General features: G+C 42.9%; 1 protein-coding gene across 1 annotated transcript in view; it reads left to right on the top strand.

Annotated features, from left to right (window-relative positions):
* LOC144955790 (fibrillin-2-like) overlaps positions 1–12,906 on the top strand; it is a 78,668-nt gene that overhangs the window by 32,284 nt on the left and 33,478 nt on the right. The window contains exons 28-44 of the mRNA XM_078885955.1: positions 100–225; positions 617–739; positions 1,929–2,054; positions 2,585–2,710; positions 3,047–3,169; positions 3,453–3,575; positions 4,180–4,305; positions 4,410–4,532; positions 5,240–5,362; positions 5,775–5,936; positions 7,155–7,223; positions 7,488–7,613; positions 7,778–7,903; positions 8,557–8,709; positions 10,155–10,226; positions 10,355–10,480; positions 11,802–11,927. Of these exons, the coding sequence (XP_078742081.1) occupies positions 100–225; positions 617–739; positions 1,929–2,054; positions 2,585–2,710; positions 3,047–3,169; positions 3,453–3,575; positions 4,180–4,305; positions 4,410–4,532; positions 5,240–5,362; positions 5,775–5,936; positions 7,155–7,223; positions 7,488–7,613; positions 7,778–7,903; positions 8,557–8,709; positions 10,155–10,226; positions 10,355–10,480; positions 11,802–11,927 (2,079 nt within the window). The remainder of the gene's footprint in view (positions 1–99; positions 226–616; positions 740–1,928; positions 2,055–2,584; positions 2,711–3,046; positions 3,170–3,452; positions 3,576–4,179; positions 4,306–4,409; positions 4,533–5,239; positions 5,363–5,774; positions 5,937–7,154; positions 7,224–7,487; positions 7,614–7,777; positions 7,904–8,556; positions 8,710–10,154; positions 10,227–10,354; positions 10,481–11,801; positions 11,928–12,906) is intronic.

Below are 12,906 nucleotides of genomic sequence, written 5' to 3'. Positions count from 1 at the left end.
GTCAAATGAGGAATTTATATCATAATCTATGTACATTCATACATTACCTCTGTGCTGGTCCTGTGTGCGTGCGTGTGTGCGCGTGTGTCCGTTCAACAGACGTGGATGAGTGCTCTCTGAGTGGCAATCTGTGCCGAAATGGCCGCTGTGTCAACATGATTGGCTCGTACCAGTGTTCCTGCAACACCGGCTACAGTGCCACCCCAGACCGCCAGGGATGTGTGGGTAAGTGACCTGTCTCTGATCTACATGTACAACATTTTTAGTGCCACTTCAAGCTGTTTACAAAAATCAGACTCAGTATACAGCACCGTTTCATTGTACTTGTGGCCAACTGCCGGGCCATGGAAATCCGACTGTGGGGCAAGGTGAAACGAAGCATGTTGCCATGGTGCCCGATTAACGTTTAAAATAAATATAAATATATATAAATGGTTGTTTACTCCTGTATGTAAAATTGTCTTAATTAATATGGAAGGTATGTGTGTTTATCCTATGCTTTTAAAAACAGGTGCAGCACATGTTTTGTTTGTGTGTATTTTATCAACAAAGCTGTTCATATTCTACGTTGAACTGTGGTTATTGTTGTTGTTATGTTGTTATGTTTTTCCTACAGACATTGATGAGTGCACAATCATGAACGGTGGTTGTGACACCCACTGCTCAAACTCAGACGGAAGCTATGAGTGCAGCTGTGAGCGGGGCTATGCCCTGTTGCCAGACACACGCAGCTGCTCTGGTGAGTGACGTCAATTTATAGACAGTTATATGACCTCCACCGTCAGTCATATTCTCGCCACTCCTGAAATTAATTCCTCATCGCCATCTCCCATGGTCCTACGATGTCATGACCCATCTCGCACCGGCCCATGAGATCATCTTAGCTCAGCATCTCTGTGGCGGTGATCCTCTTGGGTGTGTTTCCTCCTTTGGCTGACATCCTGTCACCAGCCTAGTCCATCTGCTATCATCCCTTCTAGCAATGTGTTGTGCCCAAACCAAATGACCATCCTTGACAGTCAATATTATATCTATAATTTGTGTCTGTTCCTTAAATCCACGGGCCACTCGTTTGGTCTCTCTGTGTAATTCCCAGCATGAATCTCTCCATGCTTTATTTTCATATTGATAATTTACTCAATGTCTTTGTCGAAATTGCACCTCCGATTATCACGGTTGGCTACGTAGGGTGCGAAAGAATTTAAACTTGCATACATACATTATTAGTATGACCATTTTTTCCCTCAGCATTTAACAAGTCACTCTCCATATTAGACATGATAGAACGAAAATAGCCTTTAATTGGACATTTTAAATTGTGCCTCATAGGCTTCATACTACTAAGTGCTAATAGCAATTATATAATAGCAATTATAATTACGACTGCACTTTTCACAAATATCTAATTTCCGTAGACTCATATTTAAAGGCTTAAACATTACCTTGTGCCAGAAACACATTATCGACACAATCGAGCGTTTACACTTTCAAGACTGTTTACTTTTTCTATGACATGAAGCTGTGAACACTGCTTTAAAAAAGAATGACCAAATACACAAGCAGGTGACTGATCATATACATGGACTTGTCAGCCCTTAAGCGTTCACGTACACAAAGTAAGAGAAGTTATTCTATACTATCGTGATAATTATCCACCATGTGAATGCTTTCATGCGAGACCGCATTGGCGGCGGTGCACAAACAAAAACGAGAAGAAACTCAACACACGCAACAATGACACTGTCATAAAAGTCCAAATGTATATTACTAATTTAATAAAAGACATTTCAGGCAATGGCCATTCTTCATAACTTCTAAGAATCATAGATATCATGTTTTTGTCCCTTTAAGGCCAGTGTTATTGACAAATGTGTTCGCTTTTCACGATGTACGAATAATGGTCAAGTGTTTCCCACTCTGTCTTTCAGACATTGATGAGTGCGAGGACAACCCGTACCTGTGTGACGGCGGGCAGTGCACCAACGTTCCAGGAGAGTACCGATGCCTCTGCTATGATGGCTTCATCTCCTCCGTGGACATGAAGACTTGTTCCGGTGAGCCGCGTGCTGTGAGCTCCCAACAAGCTCCCTGCCTCTCTTGACATGAAAATAGAACGAGCGTCTTTGGCATGGGAGCACATTTTTCTTTTTTTTTCAATGAAACATCTGTGTTGGGCCTCTCCTGTGGCTGCGGAGTTTTGTCCTGGTACCTTATTATAAATAGCTTGGAAATGATGGGCAAGGGAGTAAACGGTATGACAGGCTTCTGGACATTAACAAATATCCTGTGATGTAATGACTTACAGAACGACATTGCTGAGTTTGTTAAAATAGGCTATTGTTACGTAATCTAGTTCTGTCAACACTAATTTATTATTTCCGAATAATTATATAAGAAAATTGAACACAGGCCAAAGTTAGAGACCCCAGTGACTCTGTCATGGTCAAGTGCAGCCAGCCGCAGATAACATGCGGAGCAAACAGATACATCTGTAATGCAGTTATTTATATCAAGTCCTTGGAAAGGGCTCATCGGTGCTGCAGCATAATTACTACAATACAATAAACGAGTGTGTGTCCGGCAGATGTGAATGAGTGCGAGCTGAACCCCAACATCTGCATCCACGGCAAGTGTGAGAACACACGCGGCTCATTCATCTGCCACTGCAAGGTCGGATTCACCGTCAAGAAGGGCTCCACAGGATGCACAGGTTTGATGCGCGCGCCACATTCCTCTGAGTGGAAGGCACATGTAATTTAGTTATGCGTCCGCACGCACGAGTGAAAATTGCTTTCTTTTTTTGCATACAAAAAATGTTGAAAAGTTGAAAAGTCGTTGGCGGCAGGGTCCATGCGGCAGCCTTGAGTGTGTGGCCTTTTTGACATTTAGCGCACAGAGAGAGCTTAATATATTGCATAGTGCAACGTGCGCAGCAGGTTTCCATCGTCTAAGAGAAACTGTGTCGTGTAGTTGCACGGCAAATGTGTTTTCGCATCGAATTTCTTTTCTGATATTTGGCCTCATTTAAGTTTTTTCATTCCTTCAGACGTGGACGAATGCGAGATTGGAGCGCACAACTGCGATATGCATGCGACGTGCGCAAACGTGCAGGGCAGCTTCAAGTGTACCTGCATCGAAGGATACTTTGGAGATGGAGTGAAATGCCAAGGTAAGCACATGTCATCACTTTCCTCAACACAGCAAACTTCGGTGTAATAATTAGGAGGGAATAATAATAATTCATTTGCTATGAATAAGGCAAACACATTCAGAAGTATTTTCTTTGGAACTTTTTAGTTCGTTCAATTCAACAGCATTCAGGTTGGAAATGATACAGTTATAGTTCAAGCGCCGCTGAAAGAACCTTGAAGCATTTTGAGAATCGTGCAAAAACGTTGCCATGTAGGATTTACTTCTTCTTTCTCCGCTCTTTTCCCCGCGCCCCCCTGCAGATGTCGACGAGTGCGCCAACGGGACGCACAACTGCATCCCAGAGGCCAAGTGCGTCAATATTCCTGGCACTTTTACGTGCGTGTGCAGAGACGGCTTCTCGGGCGATGGACAAACATGTGTGGGTAAGGCTGCACTTAGCACACGCGGCCGCCGTGGCCGCCGCCACGACCTGCCAAGCAACGCAACGTCGAGGGAGATGAGATAATACAAGCGACGTATTTTTTACGGATTTTTTTGGTGTGAAATTTATTCGGCAAAGTCTCAATCACTTATGAAGACTCTTTCAAGAAGGTCCTGCCTGGAGTGTTGGGCCAAATGCTTTTTTTGTGTGTGTGCGTGCATATTTTCTTTGCACGTTCCAGATAACTGGAACATGTTCTTCATAATACCCGATGCTTGTTACGTGACCTTTTCAATAAAACATTCACATCTGAGCGGAGACATGTTGCATAATTTCATATATATGTGCACTGCTTCACTGTGGAAAAGAGGCTAGAGTATCTTAGCTAACTGAGTAGTAAAAGTACTGGATATGCGCACCCATACTGGTCCGGTACTCGGCAAGAGACGAGACAAAAGGTGTTCCCTTCACCAAACTGCACTGACTTCCGTGGGGTGAAGTATAGTCAAACGCTCCCGCCCACTTCCCCCCCACCCTGCCCCGCCCCCCACACATTGGCATGAATATAACATACATTTTCTGTTGCTCTCTTTGTTCCTCTACAGACATGGACGAATGTGCAGAGAACGTGAATCTCTGCGAATTTGGCCAGTGTCTCAACTCGGCTGGCGGTTATCGCTGCGAGTGTGAGATGGGCTTTGTGCCGACCGTCGATGGGCGATCCTGCAAGGGTGAGCAGCACTCATTTGCCAAAGCGCCAACAGCCTGCAGAAGCATCATAGTCGGGGGTTTCAAGCGTCAAGGCTCGACTGTCTCTCTTCTCATTTCCCTCCAGATATCGACGAGTGCATGTTCGACAACATCTGCGTGTTTGGGAAGTGCGAGAACGTGCCCGGAATGTTCCGGTGCGTGTGCGACCCTGGGTATGAAATCGATGAGACCGGAGGGAACTGCACAGGTGAGGAATGCAACTTAATCGAATTTCGTCCCATCAGCCAAGGCTATGGCTGGGAGGTTTTTCAGTGTAAACGGCACCTTATCTGCGTGTTTTTTTCCCCAGGGGTTGTCCATCAGACCTTGAGTTGCATGGATTCCACTCGCAGTTGTCAGAATTGTGTTGTTCTTACACATATGGCAGCTACAACGACCCACGGGATGTATGAATCTTAGAATATATTTAATTTTAAAAGAATAAAAAAAGTATTATAAATGAGTGCAATTTTTGTTGTTATGTAATAGTGCCACCATATTGGAATTTTTGTTTGCTGTTTAACTAAGTGTGTGACATCAATTACACGTTTTACTTTGTGGATTACGTTCTAAAATGTTAGCCTCAAACACAACCAGACATGGACTAAACTGTGAAACTATTTTAGTTTATTCAGCAGATAAAGCCCACTGAACTATGCCCTCCTTTTCAGAGGCAACCTGGCCACAAATGATGGCTCATCGAAGTGGCTCTTCTCATATGTGGCCATTTCTAGTAGCCATACAATCGAATTCTTAACCTAAATTTATGGAACTGTGGTCAGTAAACGACATTTCCTCCTTTGTTTCTTGAGAATGTCATTGAATCACATTTAATGTTACACGCTGACAGTGGGGGGGGGGGGGGACAAGTTAGAAAATGTATTAACTCATGGAAATGTGCAAAACCCTGTGCAGACAAAGATGAGTGCGCTGATCCCAGCAATTGCTTCAACGGCATCTGCACCAACACACAAGGAAGCTTCCTCTGCACCTGCCCTGCCGACTACCAAATGAGTCCCTCAGGCCAAGGATGTGTGGGTGCGTTTTTAAGTTTTCGTTCCGCAGTATTTGGTTCAGACCTCGACAATTTTAATCCGCACGGTGAAGTAGAAATAAAGACTTGAAATTTTGGGTCGCGTGGACGGACCTTGCAGACATGGAAAAATTGTGTGTATTTAAACTTTTCTGATATTGCCCTCCCACAGTGGTTGAGTTGTTCTACCAAGCTTCGCAATTTACTTTTCACATGTCCTGATTTCTGTACGCCGGAACAACCAGTTTACATCATGTATTCATTTATAAAATCAGGGAAAGGATGGTTATGCACTCTGGCAGCAACCGACGATGTTCATTCAGCGATAGGCACAATGCAGAAAAAGATGATTTATTGCCGATGAATATTTTCGACTTTTTTTTTTTACTGATCTACACATGTGTTTGCCCGGGACAGACTACAGAGTTGGGAAGTGCTTCCTGGAGTCTACGGAGAGAGGAGACGGCACCTTGAGCTGCAACGTGGAGATTGGCATCGGCATCTCACGCTCGTCGTGCTGCTGTTCCCTGGGCCGAGCTTGGGGTGCCCCGTGCGAGCTGTGTCCCGTCGTCAACACGAGTGCGTACCCGCGCACTGTGTCCCCCACGTCAGCGACTCCTCATTCCATTAATCATCAACCGCCAATCGTCATCTGTACCCCACTGGACGCAGGCCTCCCCCACGCTGTTTTGGCCCCGCTGGGGATATTTAACCATGCCTCACCACACTGATCAGTGCTTGGTTCGTGAAGGTGGAAAAGCCCAGGATCGGTTGAGATTTCACTCACGACTGACCTGAGCCGGACCCGGAAATTGAATTTGGGCTCAAAGTGTAGCGTGCAAACCACTGCTTCACTGGCTCTATCCTCCCCTTTACTCGGTGGTGTGTTTCATATTATCGCTCAGTGTCAATCCAAGCGGACGGCACCTCTCCATATTTTTTTGTCGTGTGTTTTCAGCGTATATATTCAGTTTTCGTTGTCAATGTCCATGTTTCTGAACCCTAGGCACATGCAGAGACATGAAAGGGAACACGTGGATTGGAGAGCGTACAAAAGTAATTTTGTAGAGAGCATGTTGCTAGAAGGGAGGTTTGTCGGTGCTCGAGACTCATAAATAAATAAATAAACCTAAAGGGGGGACCTGCTTAGAGCGGCGTGTGGAGCACGGAGATGGATCAACGAAATCTGCTCGTGCTAGAATTGATGCTTGCATTGCAAAACCATGAGAGGTGGTGGCAGCTTGAGGAGATGGCAACAGATCACTTCGCTCTTGTCACTGAAACATTCCTCCAACCACCAAACACAGAACCATGGGGTTGGACAAATATTTATCATTTTCAGCACCACACCTCTGGAATAATCTCCCTGAAGCAATACGCACAGTCGACTCCATCGCCACATTCAAGTTGCAACTCAAAACGCATCTCTTTGCACTTGCATACAACTAACTCACAGCCACAACTTGCTTTTATTTTCATATATTTGAAATAACTATAGATAATATATATTATCATTGTATAGAATGTTTTATTTTTATGTTAAGTATTAATATGATGATGGCAGGTTTGTGCCAGAAAGGCACCACGTGTTGAAGCAAAAATAAATTTACTTGACTTGGATGGCTGCTCCTCATATCTTTACTATCTCTCCTGCATTGGCTAATGTTACTTCAACAATGAAGGATGATTGTTTTAAAATAATTCGTTTGGACACAACTTATATAATAATAGGATTACTGAAAGAAAATGTTCATATTATCTATTTAAATGTACTTTCTGTCTCTCCACAAACTCCAGCTGAATACAGGATCCTTTGTCCTGGTGGTGAAGGCTTCAGACCAAACCCCTACACCGTCATCTTGGAAGGTAAGTCGGTCAAATCACGTACTAGGAACAAAATAGCAATGCTGTTAACTCATGCACGCTATCGTTTGCTTCCTGTGCCTACACAATGCGCACATTTCGAAACGTGGAATCTAACAGTTCAAATTCAAGCTAGTGCAGAGGCAACAAAAAACGATTCTTTGTTTCCAGTGGCGCATGTTTTTCACAAAGCATACACTAAGACGGTCTCTTCCTGCCAATTTTGGCCACAATACCCCACTGAACTCCATTTCCCCGTCCGTGCAGACATTGACGAATGTACCGAGCTGCCGGGGCTGTGCCAGGGTGGAAACTGCCAAAACACCTTTGGCAGCTTCAAGTGCGTCTGCCAGCCAGGCTTCCGCTTCAACGAGGACAACCGCCAGTGTGAAGGTAACACGTCTCGCCACGTCCTTTCCCAGGGCCACCTCAGTGACTCATTTATGCGTCCTCAGCAGCGGATGTGTGTCCCACGAGCCTAACGATGTTCGCCATTTAAAATCTGCTGAGACAATGGGTTTCAATTGCGCGGGGGACGGGGGGTGGTTGTTTTTCAGATATCGACGAATGCGCCAACTTCCCGACGGTGTGCGGTCCTGGCACCTGCTACAACATTGTCGGGAACTACACGTGTGTCTGCCCACCTGACTACATGCAGGTTAATGGAGGGAACAACTGCATGGGTGAGTACAGCGCGGTGTTGCTGCTCGGCAACACGTTTCTTGCACCGAGGGCGGGCAGCGCAGTTCATAATTGGAAAGTTGCGAAGTTAAAATGTTGTACGGGAGACAACGCTGCCCTCCATTACTTCTGGGGTCTGTAAAACGAGCACCAATTTATCGTGGAACCTCACAAATTGTTGTTGTACGCACAGACTGGTCACCACCACAGGAATGTGGAAGTGTTGCCTATTGTTGTAAACAGAAGATGAGCTCTAACCCATGCTCATTTAATCGGTAAATCACTTATATCCTCGATGTGGGATGAAACAAAGTTTAAAAAAATTACCCATAACATGATAGGCTTTCATTGTGAAGCTACATTGACAGTGTTTAACATGCACAAATAAAAAAAACTCTACCTATAAACTGCGTCCTTAAACAGGGCAATAACACTGCCATAAAGAATAGGCAGTTGTGTGAATGAATGGGTTGAGGTTTTGTGATATAACATGACAGCACTTGTTACCGGCAACCATCTGTTTTTGCTTCGACAAATGAACTGTATCTGAAACGGAAGGATCAAGGAAATGTTTGAGACAATTTTTTTGTAAATACTGACCAAATTCGGTGCACATTCATACTGATGTCTCTCAACACGGCAACCGACATTGCAGACATGCGCAAAAGCTTCTGCTACAAGACGTACGACGCGGCTGGCTGCGACAACGAGCTGTCGTTCAACCTGACCGAGAAGGAGTGCTGCTGCAGCTACAACGTGGGCAAAGCCTGGAACAGGCCTTGTGCGCCCTGCCCAACCATCTCCACCAGTAATGCAACCACCGTTCTGCTGTCTGCACGTAGCTATTTAGCCCTTGAACCATTGGGCCAAAAACATACTTATTGGTACCACTCAGTGGCAAATCCTTAGGATCTTTTTTTACGAGTATTTCATCTCTAAATCACAAATATATATGATTGCAAATTTGCTATTTATAAAACAGCTCCTTAAAGAAGAGCAAGGTAGGATGTTTGCCATAGAATATACCGTTATTTCAGAAGAAAAACAACTGTGTGATACGAAACAGCTATGAAATATGAATATAAATAGAAATAGTATCTATAAAACAGACAGTACATATGCTAATATGTTTTAGTTTTCATGACGGACTGCCCATAGTGGACTGTTTTCGCATTAGCCACCACAGGCGATACTGACCAACCCCCTTGGCTCGTGGTAGAAAAATGTCTCAACACGGCTTCCTCAAGTGCTTTGTAGTGACCCTAAACTTTCTCCCGAGGGTGGGCTGCAATATCAATTAAGCTACCTTCTTGGATTAAGACCAATGAAGCTCAATATGGCATCTCAGTAAGGGCAGGTTAACACATTAAGGGGCAAGGTAGCCAAACTTTTATGCATGTAGGTGGCAATATTATAGCACTTGCACTTGTGGAGCAGAATATCTCCAGCGCAAGTGATCATAAATTCGTTTCTTATGGAGCGAGGCCACTGCATGATTTTACTTCTCATGAATCAAGTCATTTTAATCTCGGGGGGTTTCCATCCTCATGCTCTTCTCCACATGCTGAATCCGATTACTTTAGGAAAGGAAATAGCACAATTCTAGGCCAACAATATAGATCAATCTTGACTTAACTGAAAGACCCAAAGAATATGAATATAGATAAAGTATTAGAAATATGAATAGGTTTTACCTTTGCTGTAAATACATGCATTGTCTTATATATGCATTGTTTGTTATCAGAGGTGTGTGTTTGCATGTTCACCACAAGTGTGTGTGGTTAATGCAGACTTGATTCCTTGCAAAAGATATCTTTTTGGTGTTTGAACATCTTAACACTTGTTGTATTGCCAGAAAGGGTACAACCTATTCTTATTTTTAATGCTTTGATACTGTCAAAAAAAGGTCCCAAGATAATATAGATAAACTAGGTTTGAGATAGGAAGTCGATATGCAGTCTGATGTTAAACCCACACTGGAATTTTTACTGAATACCTGCGTTTGTAATTGCATGCTAATAAAGTTTTTTGAGAATTGAGTTGACCTTACGCCAATGGGAAATGATCCAGTGAGAGAAAAGAAAAGTTGGCTGCAAGCTGGTGACAAAAAAAATCAACAAATGAGCTTATGATTTGGTTACATAACATATTATTACCACTACTACTACAATAAATGGGTCACTTATCTGTGGTTGTACTGCGAATAAACCTGTAATTTACTTCGTTGTGTAAACAAGACATTTCTCCCGACAGAGGCCCACAATCAGCTCTGCGGAGGTGTCCCACCTGGTTACGAGATTGATATCAATACAGGCGAGCGCATTGGTGAGTGCTCTATCCTCCTTATACTACTGCACGATCCACCCAACTTGGGTACACAACATTTTACCAAGATGTATATTGCTGCATTATGCTTTGAATGCAAAGCAATTGATCTGAGTTTACCGTGACAGATATTGACGAGTGCTCCAAGATCCAGGGCATATGCACCAACGGGATGTGCGTCAACCTGCCTGGTAGCTTCCGGTGCGAGTGCCCGATGGGTTTCCTCTACAACGACATTCAGATCATCTGCGAGGGTATGACATCATCATATGTACTGACTCTTACCACCGCTGAGGTCTCAACACATCCTCCATTGTGCATCACCGAAACTGTTTTACTTGCAGGACACGCTTAGCGATCATTCATGCGTATAACTAGTGTCAGATTGTTGAAAGTCTGAGCGATGGGGAATTAAGCAAGTGGAAAAAGAGCTCTGTGATTGAATGGATACAACAATTCACACATCAACGCTGAACATTGACTGTTAAGAAAAAATCGTGGAAAAAAAAAGAAGAAATTGAAAATGCAATGAAAATAATTAAACTCCCCATATATTGCGGGAGTCACTGATACATTGGGAAGATTTTTGAAAAAACAATATCCATATGAAATTTCGTACGAAAAATACAATAACTCTTAACAGAGAACTTTATCCAAGAAAACAACAGATTTAGTGTACCAGATTATTTGAATCTGCGACAAATGCTATGTTGGCCAGATGGGATGAAATATGAGCGGGATAATAAAAAAACACAAGGGAGACATCGAATAATCACAACACACAATTATATCGGCTGTTGGGGAACCTGGCTGTTAACAGCAACAACATCCGATTGATTTTGATGGCCTTGATGCTTTATGCAAAACTACTTACTATTGAATCTTGATTTGAAGCTTTCGTGACTGCAGGAATCCATACTCTTTGGTGAAGACTAATTAGAGCATCCATTGAAAGAAAGGGAAATTACAAAAAAATTCAAACAATTCGATGGCTATAGGATTAGCATGGCTTAGAAATATATCGTGAGTGATCACGTGACAACCTTGATAAATTAGCACGGCATTATAATAAGATTTATAACATTTAATATAAAACATTAACTGTGACTAAACAGATCATCACGTAAATATGTGTACATAACATCAACATATCTTACGTAATGTATTATCATCTAACATAACCATCGAGGGTAACTAATTAACCATGACTAACTTGTTTCAATGTGCAAGTATACACTGCATACTTTTATATTACCAAATGTAAATGTCGTATTTTTCCGCAGCATACCTGTGTGCTCAAGCTATAATAAATCGACACGTTTGCCAACGGAACAACTCTTATTAATTGGCTGTGTCGGGTGAAAGGAGGGTTTATGACAGATTTATTTTTACTTCGCCATCTCACCCACAAATCACTCATGAATTCTGTTACCTGATATAACCCAGCAGATCACCCGTCAAAAACGGGCAATGTATCATGCGTCTCAATGGGCCCGTATTTATCTCCTCGGTACTAAGAAAGCTAATTCTAATCAATATTTGTTCAATAACACCAATGTGCATTTTCCTTCACAGACATCAACGAGTGTGCCAGTGCTGAGAAGATGTGTCAGCGTAATGCTGAGTGCATCAACTCCGTTGGCAGCTACCGCTGCGAGTGCTCTGCAGGCTATACGCAGACTCCATTTGGTCTCTGCATAGGTGGGTATATCTTTACGTCTGCCTATAGCTGTGTGTGTGTGTCTTTGTGAATGCTACAGTCCCAGCAACTCGGGTTCAATTTATGACTGTGCACAACTGCCTTTGTGATAGCCTTGTGTTATAAGAATGACACGAATACCAAATATACTAAATTATTATGACTTATTAAAATGCAATGGCAATGTATATCTGATTGTATTTTTGTCAACTCAACCTTAAATATTCACCTGATGTGGTAGCATAACCAGCCTTCGTAGGTGATCACTGTAAGCACTTGATTCTGTCGTCCATATGACCATAGTCTAGATGACCATTAACAATTGACAAGTATGACTCATACCAAATAACAAAAAACGCTATGAGTATCATGTACGGTCAGCCAGAAGACATTTAATACCATGGTAGTGATGAAACAAGTAATTGAGGAGCATCGGAATACAAGCATCTGGCCAGCTTCTCTCATGACAGCTATGCCACTAATTACTCATTTACACACTGGCCATCTGCTCTTTAACTTCAGATTTATCAGGCATTAAACAAGTAAAAACGTTGCCATTAAATGTTCCCTGCATCATAATATAAACTCTGAGAGAAAAACCCCTGGGTATAATTGTTTTGTGCCTCTGCTGCATTCGTAATTTTGGCAGCACTAATCGGATTAGTTCCAAATTTTTGGGTCGTAAAAAGAGTATTATTTATTATCATGAAGCATTATTCACACTTGAGGTTTCGACTATTCTCACCACAATTGCAAACTGTCTTCTTCTTGGATGCCACCAATGGGAGTTTATGTTCGTGCCACGACGCCTCGCGCGGTGCAGACATCTACAGTGCATTCTGGTGTCCCGGTGATGGCGAGCATCGAGCTGTGCGTTTTAAAAGCGCACAGCCGGCAAAAAAAAGCCAAACAGGAATCTTTTCGCGACACACCTTTCATGACTTCTTGTCGTTGTCTTCTTCATTTAATTTTTTCTTTTCA

This window comes from Lampetra fluviatilis, chromosome 3 (genome assembly GCF_964198595.1).
Source record: "Lampetra fluviatilis chromosome 3, kcLamFluv1.1, whole genome shotgun sequence".
NCBI classification, from domain to species: Eukaryota; Metazoa; Chordata; class Hyperoartia; order Petromyzontiformes; family Petromyzontidae; genus Lampetra; species Lampetra fluviatilis.
Note: the sequence above shows the minus strand (reverse complement) of the source record. Positions and strands in the feature narration are given on the sequence as shown.